This window comes from Canis lupus, chromosome 18 (assembly GCF_003254725.2).
Source record: "Canis lupus dingo isolate Sandy chromosome 18, ASM325472v2, whole genome shotgun sequence".
NCBI lineage: Eukaryota > Metazoa > Chordata > Mammalia > Carnivora > Canidae > Canis > Canis lupus.
Window position 1 is genome coordinate 45607170 of NC_064260.1, and position 15277 is coordinate 45622446.

General features: G+C 57.2%; 1 protein-coding gene across 1 annotated transcript in view; it reads right to left on the bottom strand.

Annotated features, from left to right (window-relative positions):
* Window positions 1-8646: 8646 nt before the first annotated feature.
* Window positions 8647-15277, bottom strand: part of MOB2 (MOB kinase activator 2) — a 60850-nt gene continuing 54219 nt past the window's right edge. The window contains exons 4-5 of the mRNA XM_049096300.1: window positions 10468-10592; window positions 8647-9699 (exon numbers count right to left, since the gene is read on the bottom strand). Of these exons, the coding sequence (XP_048952257.1) occupies window positions 9389-9699; window positions 10468-10592 (436 nt within the window). The 3' untranslated portion in view covers window positions 8647-9388. The remainder of the gene's footprint in view (window positions 9700-10467; window positions 10593-15277) is intronic.

The window sequence follows — 15277 nt, forward strand, 5'->3', positions numbered from 1 at the left end:
CCCCGCCCATCCACGCCGCGCCCCGCCCCGCCCCGCGCAGGCCCCGCCCCGCGCCAGGCCCCGCCCCCGCGCCAGGCCCCGCCCCCCGGCCCGCGGGCGGCCCCGACGCGCGGGGACCCCCTGGGCAGGGCCGCGGAGCGCGGAGCAGCCGAGGTCGCCGCCCCGGCGCGGCTCCTCCCCTCCCGCCGCTCGCTAGCGTCCGCCCTCCCCCGCCCTCCCCCTCCCCCGCCCCCTCGGCCCCACGGTCGCTCCCAGGTCCCCGTCCCCTCCGCTGCTCTCGCGCTTGGCGGCCCTTCCCGGCCGGGCGGACGCTGTCCCTGGAGGCCCGGAGCCGCCTGCCTGCGCCAGGGCTGGCCGAGACCAGTATTATTTATTTGCTGTTTTAACTTATTGAGTTTCTTCACTTCTCTGTTCAGGGAAGGGGCAGCAGCAGCGCCGTCCTGCCGTCTGTCTGTGTGTCCGTGTGTCTGGGGCAGGGTGGGGTCAGGGCCGAGGCGCCCGGAGGACGGAGCCGTCGGAGCGCCGGGGCAGCGGGGGCAGCGGGGGCACCGGCAAGCTACTGTAAACTTTAAAGAATTCCTGCAAGATATTTTTATAAACTTTTTTTTCTTGGTTGTTTTTGGAACAGGGTGTGGGGGTGGGGGGGCCGCTGGGGCAGGGCTAGGTTTTGTGTTCAGTTCTTTGCTCTTGGTTCTTTCTATATACATACACATATATATATTTAAAGAACGGCGCGGTTGGCTCTGTCCCGTCGCTGTGTAGAAGCGACTCCAGCCCCGGGGGGTGGGGGCAGGCAGGGCGCTGTCCCTGGGCTCGATGGCACCGCCCGGGCCCCCTGCAGGCCCAGGCTGGGGACCATCCCAGGTCTGTGTCTGAGCGCCGGGGCAGGAGGAGGGCCCTGAGCTGGCTCCCACGCACAGGACAGCAGAGGCACCGCAGGGTTTTTTACTAAAATGACAAAAAGGAAAAAAAAAAAAAATGGGGGGATAAAAGGAAAAAAGAAAGTTGGCGGCATCCTCCGCCGTGTGTGTTCTCTGTACGCAGCGAGGTCGTGGGCCGTGGCCGCCTCCCTTCGTCCCTGTCCCCAGCCTCTGCTTGTTGGTGTTGGTGGGCCCGGCCCCTCCAGGCTGGCCCAGACCCGTGCTGTGGCGAGCGCCTTCAGGAGGCGCCGGGCGGCGGCGGGCCAGGACGGCAGGTTTTGATTGCATGCCTTCGCTGTAACGAGTCCACTTTGCTTTAGGTGTCTCTTCCCCCGCCCCCCTGCCTCCCTCCCGTCGTGGACAGCTTTTACTGCTTCTGTTACATTGACCCCCCCCCACCACAGGCTGGGATTTCAACACATAAACAGTTAAACACCTATAACAGCATAAGCCACGCGGTACAAGCGGGAGGGTTCTCCAGAGGCAGAAGACACCGAGAGCAATACCTCTTGTCAGCCTTCCTCTTTTGTACTTGGGACACACGCAGACGTCACGGAAACAAACAAGCCCCACCCAGTGTATCCCTTGTCAAATAACTGTGAGCAACCTTAGTTCTCGAACAATAAATTCCTTCAGTAAAAATACCCGACGCCAGTCTCCGTCCAGGTGGGTGGGGCCGGGATGCGGGACATCGGGGACCAGCTCTCGTCCCCAACATGCACTCTTCTGGGCTCTGCCAGAGGTGGATGACACCTGACATTACCTTCTGCCCTGAGGAAGAGGACAGACCCCTGTGCGGGGTTGGGGCTCTGCTCCCAGACTGAGCGGGGATCACAGGCTGGGCTGGGGGCGAGGGAGGCCCCGGGGGGGCGGGGAAGAGGGAGCTGCCACCTGGGGCTGACATGGAGCACTGCCCTGCCTGGCTGCTGCAGCTCTGCTGCCACCACCAGATCATGGGGTCACCCTAGCATCTGGACAATGAAACTTCTTTCTGCTCCTTGGTAAGAGGTGGTTGGGGCGCCATGACCCAGCCCTGGAAGTGATGGGCGAGGCTGGCGGGCAGCCCCTGGAGAATCTGGGCTGGCCTCTTCCACATAAGGAAATGGTCCCAGCCATGCCCACCACACCTGCCAGCCACGTAGGCATCACAACCATGCACTGGCCAGCCACTCCCTCTGCTGGAGCAGCATGAGGAGGAGTCCAAACCCCCACGAGCCCCAGGGCTGCCCAGCCCCACGCCACACAGGAGCACCTGGGAGTCTGTCCACCCACCACACAGCGTTGAGGATGGGCAAGGAGCAAACCATGCTGCTGTCCATGGACCCCCCCCCCAGGCGTGTCCCACACAGGCACTCCCCCCATATGTGAAGGAAATCAGGCATCCACAGCATGGCCACTGCAGCCAGCTGTCTCTCCAGAGCAGGGTCCTGCCACCACAGCACCGACATGTGGGGCTGGATGGTTCTCTGTGGCGCAGGGTGACCTGCACTCTGTAGAATGCCAGCATGGTCCCTGGTCTCCCCCAGCTAAATGCCCATAGCCATCCTCCACCACCCCGCCCCAGGCAAAACTATTTCCAACAGCTGGCAGACAGGATCAGCCCTAGATCCATGCTCTTACTGCCTGTACCATCTTGCCAGAAGAGAGTGCTGCTCTGACTTTTGGAGCTCCGGCGCTCTGTGGGAATGGCAGCTGCCTCCAGCTCTGCTCAAGGCCCAGGACGTGAGAAGGAATCTGGTGATGTGGAACTGGGTGGGCTCTTTCTGGGCCAGCTGTAGGACAGCACTGTGCTTTTGAGGGAGGTGGGCACCCAGAAGGTACTTGAGGGGGTGGAGGAGACAGGCCCCACTGCAGTCGCTGAACTATATGGCATCCCATGAGCTTCAGCTGTAAAACAGGCTGAAAGAGGGATTCAGTTAGGCATGGTCACAGGGCCCAGGGGTCCTTGGGGTGCTGGCCACGGGAGAAGCCTCCTGGAGCTGTGGTCCTGCATCTGCTGTCCTGAGACAGCAGCTGACACATGCAAACCATCTCCCTTGACTTGGCCCTCTGTAAATGCCAGCAGTGTCAGCCTTAAGGGACCAGTGATGGGGAGCCCCACAAGGTATCAGTATACCCAACAGACCCACCAGCCTTGCACTTGCCCACCATCAAACCCATTTAGCAGGAAGGCCACACCCTTCAATCCTACTTCTGACACCAAGCTCTCTCTGGGTTGTAAGAAATGGAAACCAAGGGAAGTGAAGCCAAAAACTGTTGGTATGAATGTCTACTAACACGACACTCTCCTGAGCACTTTACGCTGAACATTAAGCCAAATGGTCCTCGTGCTTTTCTGGGAGGTAGAGATGGGAACAGGTACTTAAACCAAAGGAGGATACGGTGGAGGGTCTAGCGCCTGCTCAGAGGATGGCCTCTTAGGACTGACACAGGTCTCAGGTACTGGCAAGTTTTCGGTGCCGGCCACTCCTGGCACAAATCAACGGCTGTGCATCCACCAGAGTCACAGCGGGAGGGTGCTAGATGAAGGCAGTGAGACCCGGGCCCCTCAGGGGCTCTGAGGTCCAGCGGGTGGCAGGGGCAGGATGGAGACACACACCAGGGGCTTGTGCTCTGCTGGGCTTAGAGCCTGCCCCAGACCCTGCCCATGCTCTCTGCTGACCGTGGAGGCAGAGGGTCCCAGAGGCTCCTAAGCTGCGAGGTGGGGCGACTGCTGGTGTCACGGGGGCAGCTTCCTTCTTGCTCAACATCTCTGACACCAGGGAGCTCAGCACACAAGTTGCCTGGCGGTTCTGCCCTCCCCTCCCCCTGTGGCTCAGAGCCCTCACCCCAGGTCACCAAGGGTGGAATCACCAAGTCCGGTGCCCCGTCTCTGCTGGCTTCTCCCCTTCATACTTCCCCCTCCTTCATCCAGACCACTCCCCACCATCAACCCGAATCTCTTCTGTGATTCATCCAGGGGAGAGGTTAGCGGGTAGTAGAGGAGATGGTGATGACGGCTGGAGAAAGGCAGCTGGGATGGATGGAGGCAGAAGTGTGTGCCAGCTTTGGGGCTCCAGTGGGATGGCACAGACTGTGCTGCTGGCTGCAAGCCCAAGGGCTGTGCTGCCCCACTCCTTGGTGTCAGGCCCTGGGCTCAGTGCTTCCATAGGTCATGTCCTCATGCCCCTAATGACCCTATGAGAGTTCCATGGCTCATATTCAAGATGTATTAGTTTCTTGTTACTGCTCTAACATATTGACAGACTTAAAACACATGATCATCTGAAGTTTTGGGGGTCAAGCACGGGGTCTCATGGGGCTAAAGCCATGGTGCTGGCAGCATGGGTTCCTTCTGGAGGTTCTGTGGGAGAATTCGTGTCCCAGCCCCTCCCAGCTTCCAGAGACACCTACGTCCTTGGAGTGGGGCTCTCCTCCACCCTCATGGCTAGGAACACCAGGCTGTGTCCTCTGGCTGCCTGCCAGCTCTCCGTTCCTTCTTCCACCCCCAGTTTTAAGAAATCTCATTATTATACTGGCCTAGGTAATCTCTGCATCTCCTGCTAAGCTGACCTGCAACTTAAACTCCCCTCTGCCGTGTAAGGTGCCATGTTCACAGATTCCAGGGACTAGGGTGTGGACATCTGAAGGGAGCATTTGTCAGGCCCACAAAGACTGCCCTCGAGCAAGTTCCACATCCATCCCCCATGGAAGATACCCTCACCCCAACCAGGGTCCCCCAAACTCTCAGCAGCAATGCATCAAGCCCCACATGTCGCCTACATCACCTGAATTGGTATAGCTGAGACTTGGATCCATCGAGTGCAAAATCCTTGCCATGTGCTACCACTGAAACCAGAAGTGCTATGGTGGTACAGGTCCTGGATGCCAGTTACAGAATCCCCATCCCAGAAGGGAGACAAGAGAAGAGGGAGGGAATCACAGGTCCCAGGAGATTCCAAACTCCAGCCAAGCAACTCTGTGAGGTACTGTCAAGGCCTGGGAAGAAGTGTGTGGCTCAAGGCTCCCAGCGGTGGGCCATGCTCTCGTCTGCAGAGAGGCCACACAAGGCTGAAGCTGACGGTTCACCAGCATCCCTGCCCACAGGGCCCGGGTGTCCCACAGCCCTGCACTTTGTCCTCCCTCTGCACCCTGCAGTCCAAGCTGGCAGGGTTTCTGGCGGCATAGGACTCTTGAAGATGGTGCGGGTCTCCTGTGTGCATCATGGGCATTTGCTCCACTAGACAAGACACACCTCCAGATCCTTCCAAGAAAATCTTTTCTCTTTTGCCATTTGCAGAGATGAATGTGGGGTCTACTAGTCACATGCACAATCTCTTCATAGTGCCCCCTGCATGGCTGAACACTATGAGCTTGGTCATCTTTCTGAGGTATTAGCAAAAGGCTGTCCAGCTACAGCCTCGACTTGTTCTCCTAGAGCACATTTCTCCTGACAGTGAACCCCCTTGTTTTAGTGGCTCTTGCCACTTGGCTGGGCGGAGAAGCTCCGGCTCACCACATGTAGGGGCCCCCGTGTTCAAGAGCTCTGCCTTCCAGTGGGCTTCCCTCTCCCACGCCACTATGAGCAACAAGAAACCAGGCTGCACCTTCCACCATGCTTGGCAGTCTTCTCAGCTGAATACCCAGGTGGATGGCTCCCGAGTCCCGCCCTCCAACAACCGTGGGGGCAGAACTTGGTGGGGCTTTCCACCACGTGACACTGCAGGTTGACGGTCCCCTATCCTCCATGCCTACGGACACGGTCCTCACTTCTCTGTGCCCTCCCCAGCAGTGCCTGACACATTCCTGCTTCTACAGATGGATGCTCGTGGTGGTTTCAGGCACACCTCAAGGCAATTTGCCAGTTCTCCTCTGCGCAGCTCCTCCTTACATGTGAGTTTTTGGTAGGGGCATCCTCAACACCCATAATTCCTACCGATCACCTGCTTCAGAAAACTTGGGTTTTTTCTTTTCTTTTCAATTTTATTTATTCATGAGAGACACAGAGGGAGGCAGAGACATAGGCAGAAAGAGAAGCAGGCTCCATGCAGGGAGCTCAATGTGGGACTTGATCACGGGACTCCAGGAACACACTCTGGACCAAAGGCAGACGCCTAACCACTGTGCCATCCAGCGTCCCACCTGGGCTTTTTCTGCTGTGCCCTGCAAAACTCTCCCAGCCTCCGCCCATGGCCACTGGTCCATCCACAGGTATTTGCTGCAGGGCACCCTACCCCTGGGAACACAGTCTGCATTCATTCCCAGTCACCGCTGTGGCAGGGCCCCACAAACGTGGCTTATTTCACAGTTCTGGAAGTCAGATATCTGAAGTGGATCTCACGGGGCAACCATCCAGGTGTCAGCAGGGCTGGTTCTTTTTTTTTTTTAGGGCTGGTTCTTCTTGAGGCTCAAGAAGGAAAAAGCATTTCCTTCCTCTTCCACAGCCCAAGATGGCCATGATGCTCTGGCTCTTGCAGCAAAGAGCTAGCCAGCTGGTGGAGAGCACAGGGCATCGCCCTCACCCTCAGAGGTGTGCAGGCTGGCCCCCATCCTGGCTACCTGCCCCTTCCTGGGAGACCTTTTGAGGCCCGGTGACCAGTGCCGTACCCAGAACCCCATGTGCTCAGGGATTCCACAACTCCTTCCTAAGTTAAAGAAATATGACCATGTGTCCTGGACACCTTTCTGCAGATATAGAGGTCATTCACATGTGCACGTGCGCACACACACATACACACAATCTCAGACTCCATACAGCAGCTTGAGCTGGAAATCCCCATGTCCTCCTGGCACGGGCAGTGCCACCCTGGCCAGTGACAAGGACCCGGACTGCTCTCAGGCCCAGCCTTGCCACCTTCCCACTTCAGGCCTACGCCCAGTAGCCAGGCCCCACTCCCAGACAAGCACTGGACACAGGGCCTATTCCTTACCCCCAGCCTGGGATTCTGGGCAGAAGAGCAGGTGGAGCCAGGCCCTGCTCTGCCTTCTGCCTTCCCCCAGGAGGTGTTCCTGGGGCCCAGGTCGAGGAAGAGCCCTACCTCTGGCTCCCACACCCAGGCTGTGGTCAAGTTCTTGAGGCCTCTACTTAGGGCACGCATGCCTAGAGAAGCAGAAAGACCTGGGGGTGATGCAGTGGGAGGGGCCAGGGCACAGCCCAATAGGCTGAGGTCATAATGAGACCCAGGCCTTGCTCAGGAGGGGCTATGATCTCCTGCTGGCCCCAGAGGCAGCCGCAGGGTTTTGGGAAGCAGTAGGGGGGTAGTGGGGCTATGCCCAGTCAGAGAAGCCCAACCCTTTGGTAGTTAACATCTGCTAGCCTCAGTGGGAGAGGTCAGGCCTCAAAGGATGGCAAGGTCTGGATGCTATGGGGTGTGTCCAGTGACTGAGGGACAGAGCGGAGCATGCTTCCCCACTAACCTGGGCTCCTGACCAGACAGGGACAAAGGCATGGGCTCCGGTGGGACAGCAGCAGGCCCTGAGGGGTACAGCAGGGCCCAGGAGACTTCTTGCAGGGCAGGCAAAATTTCCCAGTGGTTCAGAGCATGCGTGAATTCAGCAGACAATACAGGTGGAACTTTCTAGAATGGTGCAAGTTAAAGCCATGTTAAAACAATTCTGATGTCTGCCCTCCGTGTCCAGGGACTGAGTCAATGGGGTGGAGATTGGTTCAAGCACCAAAGAATTTTAAAGTTGCCCCCAGCTGACCAGTGTGCAGCCAGCAGGGGAGGTACTCTGGTGCAGGGAGGAGTCGGGAAGAGAGTGCAGGACCCTGGAGAAGAAACAGGGGCCGGAATGTGAAGACAAGGTACCCCCAGGTGCATCTGCATTTGCAGTAAGCTCCAGGACTGTCAGATGGGGGGGGGGGGGGGCATTCTCAGGGACAGGAGGAGAAAGAGTCATCACCAGGAGTGGAGAGAAGGTGGGCAGGCCTGGTGGCGGCCACCAGCTGGCAAGACCCCAAGGGTCCCACGGGTCATGGGAAGCAGAGCTGAGGGTGGTGGCACTCGTCTTTAGCTAGGCCCTGGGGCTGCTGATGGATCCAAAAGCAGAGGAAGGTCACAAGCACGTTTTGCAACAGCTGAACTTACAGGCAGGAGGGCAGAAACTGATGACCTTTCTGGTGGGGTGAAGGCTGGGGTAGGAAGGGTATAGGAGCGGAGTCAGGAGTCAAAGACCCCCACACTTAGGGGTGGGGTGGGGTGAGCATGACAGCCAGAGAAGGCCATCCCCTGGCAAGATGTCGGGTAGGAGGGTAGAGTGCCCCTGGAGCCCACTCTTCTCTTCTCTGCCTGCACAGGGCCTATACCAGCTCCAGGGTTACATTAGGTGCCGTCCTGCCCGGCCCTGCACTGACCGCACTCCTGAGCTCTCCTCTGGGCTCACCACCCAGACACCACAGTGCCCAGGCCAGGGCTGACCCTTACAGCAGAGCCCCCAGGGCTGGGCTGGCCAGGAACCCCCAGCCTGCTCCAGCACACACTCCAGGGTCCCTGCCACCTGCACAGGAGGGTGTGGGACGAGCAGAGTGATCATGACTCCCTGAAGATGCAGGAAACAGGCATGTCCCTCCCCATCCCACTCCCAGCTCCCCAAGGTCCTGCAGGGGAGCCTGTGGTCAACCCTGGCAGCAAGGGCCTAGCCTGGGGTGGGCAGGGGCCACTGGAGTAGGCAGGAGATGGGGCACCCTCAGTCTCGTGGCAAGCACGGAGGTCACCGGTGACGCCGAGGATACACACAGGCGCTGACCTGAGAGAATTATTTTTATTACGACCAAACAGGTGAGCCGAGCGGGGACACCCAGCCTTCCGGCAACAGCTGCGTCTCCACACAGGCTGCCCGCCCAGGCACCTCGGTCCTAGGCCCAGCTAGTCCAGGGGCCCTTGTGGGCGGCAGGGGAGTGGGGGACATGGCCACAGGGTCAAGGCCCCTGTGGACATCCAGATGGGACACTCCCATCCCACCCACTCTGAGCCGCCAACAGCGGCGATCCAAGCCAGGCCAGGAGAGGGAGGTCTGCGGGGCGGTGGGGAGGAATCTCTAAAACAGCCCCACCCTGGAAACCAACCAACGAGAGCCCATGTCCCTCCTGGGAAGGAGCCCCAGCTCTCACTGGTATATTTCTCTCCACACAGCAGAGCCCCCAGGGGAGGCAGAGGCCACGCGGAAGCCCAAAGAAAGGAAAGCCCCACAGGAGAAGGAAACTCAGACTGGCAGGCCCATAAACGTTTGTTGAGCGAATGAATGAAATCCAAAGGTCCTTCTTGACAAGCGGCACTCATCCATCCAAGAGGAAAAGCCCGGCGGGGAGCCAGTCCGACGCACGGCCTGCCAGCGTCTGGAGAGCCCACACTTAGCGCGCCCGGGCCAGGTGGGGGGGCAGCGGCGACCTCTCAGACCTCCCGCCGCGCGTGCCCGGTACGTGTGCACACACACACAGGCACACGGACCACCGTCTCTCTGCACATGTGCACGCCTGTCCAGCCTGGGGCTCACCTCTCCTTCACGTGGTTCTGTGCCCCCGTGCCCCCGCCGCTGGCCCCATCGCCCCCACCCCCGCCACGGCCCCCAGCGCTGCACAGCACCTCCGTGAGGTCGTCCATGACGGCGGTCTCTTTGGGGTCGAGCAAGTTGAACTCCCTGGCGAAGAGGATGAAGTGGACATAGAGTGTGTTCAAGTGTCCATGGAGCTCAAGGGCCAGGGTCTCCTTGAAGTGGGACCAGTAGATGTGTGCCAGCACGTGGAACAGGTACTTGCAGATCTTCTTCACCAGAGACTCAAAGGAGCTGGGGAATTCTCTGCCTAGGGAAAGAGTCCACAGCGTCACCCTGTGCTCTGCTTCACCTACCACACTCCTCCAACTTCTCTAAGCCCTGATGCAGCACGCCCATGCCCCACCACCCCCAATCCCAAGCTCCCATCATCAGGAAGGAGAGGGCCAGACCGGCTCTGCAGGCTCTTGGTGCTTTCTGCAGGACCAGCCTGGAGGGTTCCCACCTGCCACACCCTCCCCACAGAGCAGCCCACTGGCAGGCACCTGAGTGACCAGTCACCCTAGGCCTGGCCCCAAGAGCTGCACCAGTAATGATCAGCTTGACTGTACTGGCTGCCCTGCCACAGGTCACTCAAAGTCTGGACTCAGCCCTGGGGTCACGTGGGCTTCCCTGGTGGATGCTCTTGGCGCTCTCTACATGGCCAGAGTCAGCAGAAGAGGACAGGAACCAAGGTGCACGAGTACCTCTGCTGGCCAAGAGTAGCTCTGTATTGGCCTAGAGCCCCTACCAGGACCTGCCCAGGCCAGGACAACACAGCTACTGCTTGCTGGTTGTGAAGCCCCCAGTTAGGTGGACTATAACAGCCCCACTATACAGGGTGTGTGTGGGGGCAGGGGCCACAGATCCCAGAGCCTGGGGTGGGTGGGGTCTTGACCCAGGCTGACCCCTACCAGAGCACATCTGCCTGGCTTTACAGCCCAGGTCACACAGCTAACCCTGCCCCACAAGCCTGGCCCCTTCCCATCGGCAGCCATGCCTGCCCAGCAAGAAGGAGCGCGCTATAGCAGAGATGTACCATATTTCGTGGGGAACACATCCTCGTCGGTCACCAGCTTCTGCACGGAGCTCATGACAAAATCGACGTACTGGGGAGCAGTGCACTTGACCTTCTTTCCCCGCTCATCGTACCAGTAGTACTGTCTGTGGGGACAGAAAAGGCCGGTCACTATGCCCCTGCAGACACCCAGGCCCCAGCCTCAGGCTGGCCACCAGGGATGGAGGTGTGGCAGCTGTCCAGGCTTCCCCTCATAGGGCCTCCAGGGGCAGGACACACTGTTTCCCACCACCTCGGGCCCCTCAGCTGTGTCCCACTAGGGATCTGCCTGCACCAAAAATTCAGAACAACATCCAGGACAGAGCATGCCATGTAAACCCAGGTACAAAAATCAACAGAAGGCACGTTCATTTTCTATATCTCGTGGCTGCAAGTTTCATTCCTTTAGGGGATGCGTGTTCTGTATGATCTGAAGGAGCACGGACAGCACGGTCTTCGCTACTGGCCCACCTCTTCCAGAGGCACTGCTGTGACTTGTCAGCCGGGCCTCGACCCCTGGGAACACCCCTGCTCCCCCCACTAGAAGCCACATGCCCTTCATTGGTCCAGTGGGGTGGGAGGCCCAGTCTTCAGTGCGAGCAGCAGGGACACCCGGGATTTCTCACTCTGCAAGTCTAAGCAATGGGACCGAGCAAGTCCCATGTGAGCCTGGACTGCCCTCCTGCCCCAGCACTTCTCTCCCCAGCAGAACACACATAGTGCCTGGTGGGCACCCACCTGGCAGCCACCCTGCCCTCCCCACTCTCTGCTCCCGCCTTCCCAGAGGGCAGCTCTGCAGGCTGGCTCACCAAGGACAGGACTCTGGAGCCAGAAGAGGGCAGAGGGCAAAGGGTGGTGGAGGGTGAAGGAGGATGAGGCAGGGGGAGGGTGGTCTATAGTCTGCTCAGGGATGTGGCGCTGCACCTGTGAGTGATCGCATGGCCCGGACTCTGGCCCTCTCATCCCCTGGGTCCAGCCAGGTGATGGGCAGCCTTTGGGCCCCAGGTTTCAAGTGGACTTCTCCCCTGCGCGGCACTCCCTGCACTGCACACCCCTCATTTTGCAGACTTAATTGGTCTCAGAATCAGCTTAGACTAAGTTCCCCAACCTCAACATCCCACCTTGCTCAGGGGCCCTAGGCTGGCTAGGAGTACACTGCTTGATTTCTTGAGTTCACCAAGTACCCCTGGGTGACAGCCACAAGGTCTAACCCACTCCTACCACCTCTCAGGACAGTGGGGATCCCCATTTCCCATGACCATCCTGACCCTGGCCAAGTGACCTCAGGACAGCTCCACTGCCACTGCCTCTGCTCCAGCAAACCCACCTCTACCTAGTAGGAACCAAGTGCTCTGCTCCACCCTGGGCATCCACTAGCATATTTGTGCCACAGGCAGGGAGTGGGGTCAGCTGGCAAGACTAGGAGAGCATGGCCTCCACATTAACGGGCGGGCCGTAACAGGAGGCCAGCCCCAAGTGAATAAGGGGACACGGCCTCAACTGTCCCTCAGCATGAGACCTGCCCACTTGGAGGTGGAAGGTCTGGGGTGTGGCTGGAGCATGGGGTGGGTCTGCAGAAGGCAGATCTTCCTGCTCCTGGGCTGCTCCTAGGCACTGCCACGCACCCACAGGGACAACAGGCTGCACAAGCCCAGTGCCATGTGCCCCACAAGGCCCAAGAATGCGATCAGGCAAGGGAGCTAGTGAAGACAAAGTCCTGAAGAATTTGCAAAACTCTCTGCTTGCCCTCAGGAAGTAAAAATCCAGCAAGGCGCTCGCGTCCAAACACCTGCCCTAACAGCCTCCCCACACACACGATGGCTTTGCCTGACCCTCCTTCCACCACACAGACGTCACAGGGTGTGTCAGGTCACCTGAGGACACGTTCTGGGTCACTCTGGACAGCCTGTGGAGTCCCCATGCTGGAAGTGGAGCCTGGCTTCTGGGGGCCAGGCTGAGGCCCTCGTCTGCTGTGACATCCAGGGAACAAGGCCCAGTGGCCGGGCAGGTGTCACAGACCCCTGCTCCGACTCCCCTGCCTGGCATGATGTTAGATGCACCTGCCACAGGTGCCCAAGAGTCAGAAAGCACAACTGTTGACTAGAAACCGGGAGACATGTCTCCACAATGTGTAGCCCGGAGAGACCAGCTCCTGAGAGACGGGGAGGACTGCCCCAGCTGTTTGGAAGATGAGACGCTCTGCTTTCAACATTCCTCTTGTTGGTTTTCATTTCTAAATTATCTCGCAGTAAAGAGGACACATTCTGGCATGCAGTCCCACGCATTTCACCCATCCAGATGGCCGGGTACCTCCCACAGCCAAGCACAGCTCACACTGCCCTTCTCAGCCACGGCCTCCCACCCCGGCCCTCAGTCCGTTCCCAGCACAGCAGGGATAGCCCCTGGAGAATGCCATGTGATCCAGCCCATCTCGGGGTGCATGCCCGTGGTCCCTGCCTCCTTACTGCTGAGGTGAGCTCCAGCACCCAGGTGCCAGTGTGTCCAGCTGTTTGCCTGCTGGAAGACACCTAGGTCATTTCCAGTCTGGGACAATAATGGCTTAGGCTATTATAAATGCTCCTGGGCAGGTTTCTCTGTGAGCACAAGCTCTCAATTCTCTAAGGTGGGCACTCCGGACTGCTGGGCCTACCCTCCTGGACTGGAGTGCATCCCTCCATCTGCATCCCTCTACTGCTCTGTCACCCACATCCTCGCCAGCACCAGGCATTTGAAGCAGGTGCTGTCACAGAAAAGTCTGAATCCCTATCCCCCACCTGCTGCTCAATGGTCATCTGCTCTCCTATGTCCTATCTGCTCACCTGTGTGTCCAGGCCCTGGCCCACTGATGATGCGTTCGGGGTCTCACACAGGAGTGGCAAGGGTTCCCCACACACCCTGGACACTGGTCCCTTCTCGGTTATATGATTAGCCCATGGTTTCTCACAGCGAAAGTTAGAAATCTTGATTATGCCTGATTTACTGACTCCTTCACATCAACGAGCCAGGAGCTCTTCACCTAGCGCTAAGGTTATGAAAATGTGTCTTCTTCCAATAAAAGTTTTAGTAAATTTTGGCATAAAGTGTGGGGTTTCAGTCAAGATTCACTTTTTTTTTCTTTTCTTGCACACAGACGACTGGTTTTTCCAGCAGCGTTAGTTAAAAAGATTATCCTTTCTGCATTGAATTTTTTTCGCATCTTTGTCACAAAGCAAAGGGCCACATTTGTGTGGGTCTTAGGCCTATTTCTGGACTCTGTATTGTTACCTTGATGTGTGTGTCCATTTGCCAGCACCACGCTGTCCAGATTACTGCAGCTGGACAGTGATTACAATTGGGCAGTGGATTCTTCCAGCCTCACTGCTCTTTCTTCAACACTGTCGTCACCGTATCTGTGACTGTGCCTTACCATGCCCAGGCCAGAGTGGGCTTGACTTTTCTCACCGAGACGGTAGGAAATGAGCAGATGAACCTGGGAGCACCGCCCTCCAGTGGAGCATGCCTCCATGCGTGTGTGCGTGCGTGCCTCTCAGCTCCACTGTCCAGCATCTCAGCTTCCCAAGTTCATCCTGAGCATCTCGTCATCCGTGGGGCTGTTGTACGTGGTGCGGTTCTCTTAGTTTGGGGCTCCAAGCAGACACTGCTCAGGGTTTTCTACACAGATGACCATGCTATATACAACAACAGAGGCACTCCTAGTTCTTCCTGTCCACGTGATACCTTCTGCTTCTGGTTTCTTGCTGTACTGCGCTGCCCATCTCCAGTGAAGTTTGGTATTTTGCTCTTACCATGGGATTGGGCCATTTGAACTGTTCAATTTACATACATAGGGATTTTAGGTATGTTTCCTTAATATCTCCTTAGTATTTGGTGAGTTTATAGAGACACCCCTTTCATTCCTGATACAGATACTCTGTACCTTTTCTGTTTGTCAATCTTGCTAAAGGCTTACCAATTTTATTGATCTTTTCAAGAAACCAGCTTCTGGTTTCACTGATTTTCTGGTTTTCAGAAATCCATTTGTATGATATCTACTCTATTATTTCTTTCCTTCCATTCAATTTGGGCTTATTTTCTTCTTCTTTTTCCAGTTTCTTCAGGTGGCAGCTTAGATCCCTGACCTGAGATTCTTCTCCTGCAACAAACATGTAACCCTATAAATTCCCCTTGAACCTCTGCTGTAGCCTGCATCTCACCACGGCAGGTAGGCTGCATTTTCATTTGTGCTCATTTTCAAACATTTCTCATTCTTCTCTAACCCATGGATTATTTAGAAATGTGCTCATTTCCAAGTGTTTGGAGATTTTCCTGTTTTCTTTCTGTTACTGATTCTAGTCTAATTCCAGATGGTCAGATGATGAACGCAATACGGTTCTGATTCTTCTGAGTTTTGAAGGGCTGTTTTGTGAGGTGGGATACGACCGACTTTAGTGACTGACCCATGTGCACTTGAGAGAGGGTCCCTTGCTGCAGAGGGTGACATGCATCGAGCCCAGTTGGCTGGTGTCCTTGCTGACTTGCTGCCCACCAGCACCATCTGCCTCCAAGAAGGGACCTGAAATCTCCCACTCTGACAGTGATCTGTGTCTGTTCTCTCAGTTCTGTCCACTTACTTTGTGTAAACACTGCTGCTTAGTGCACACATGTGCAAGATCAATACTTCTGGACTGACTCTTCTGTAAATATGCCATCTTCCTTATCCCTTGTCCTCTACTTTACTCGGAGGTCTACCATGTTTGGGGTTAATAGAGCCACTGTAGTTTTCCTCTGATTGATGCTTTATTGGTATATCTCC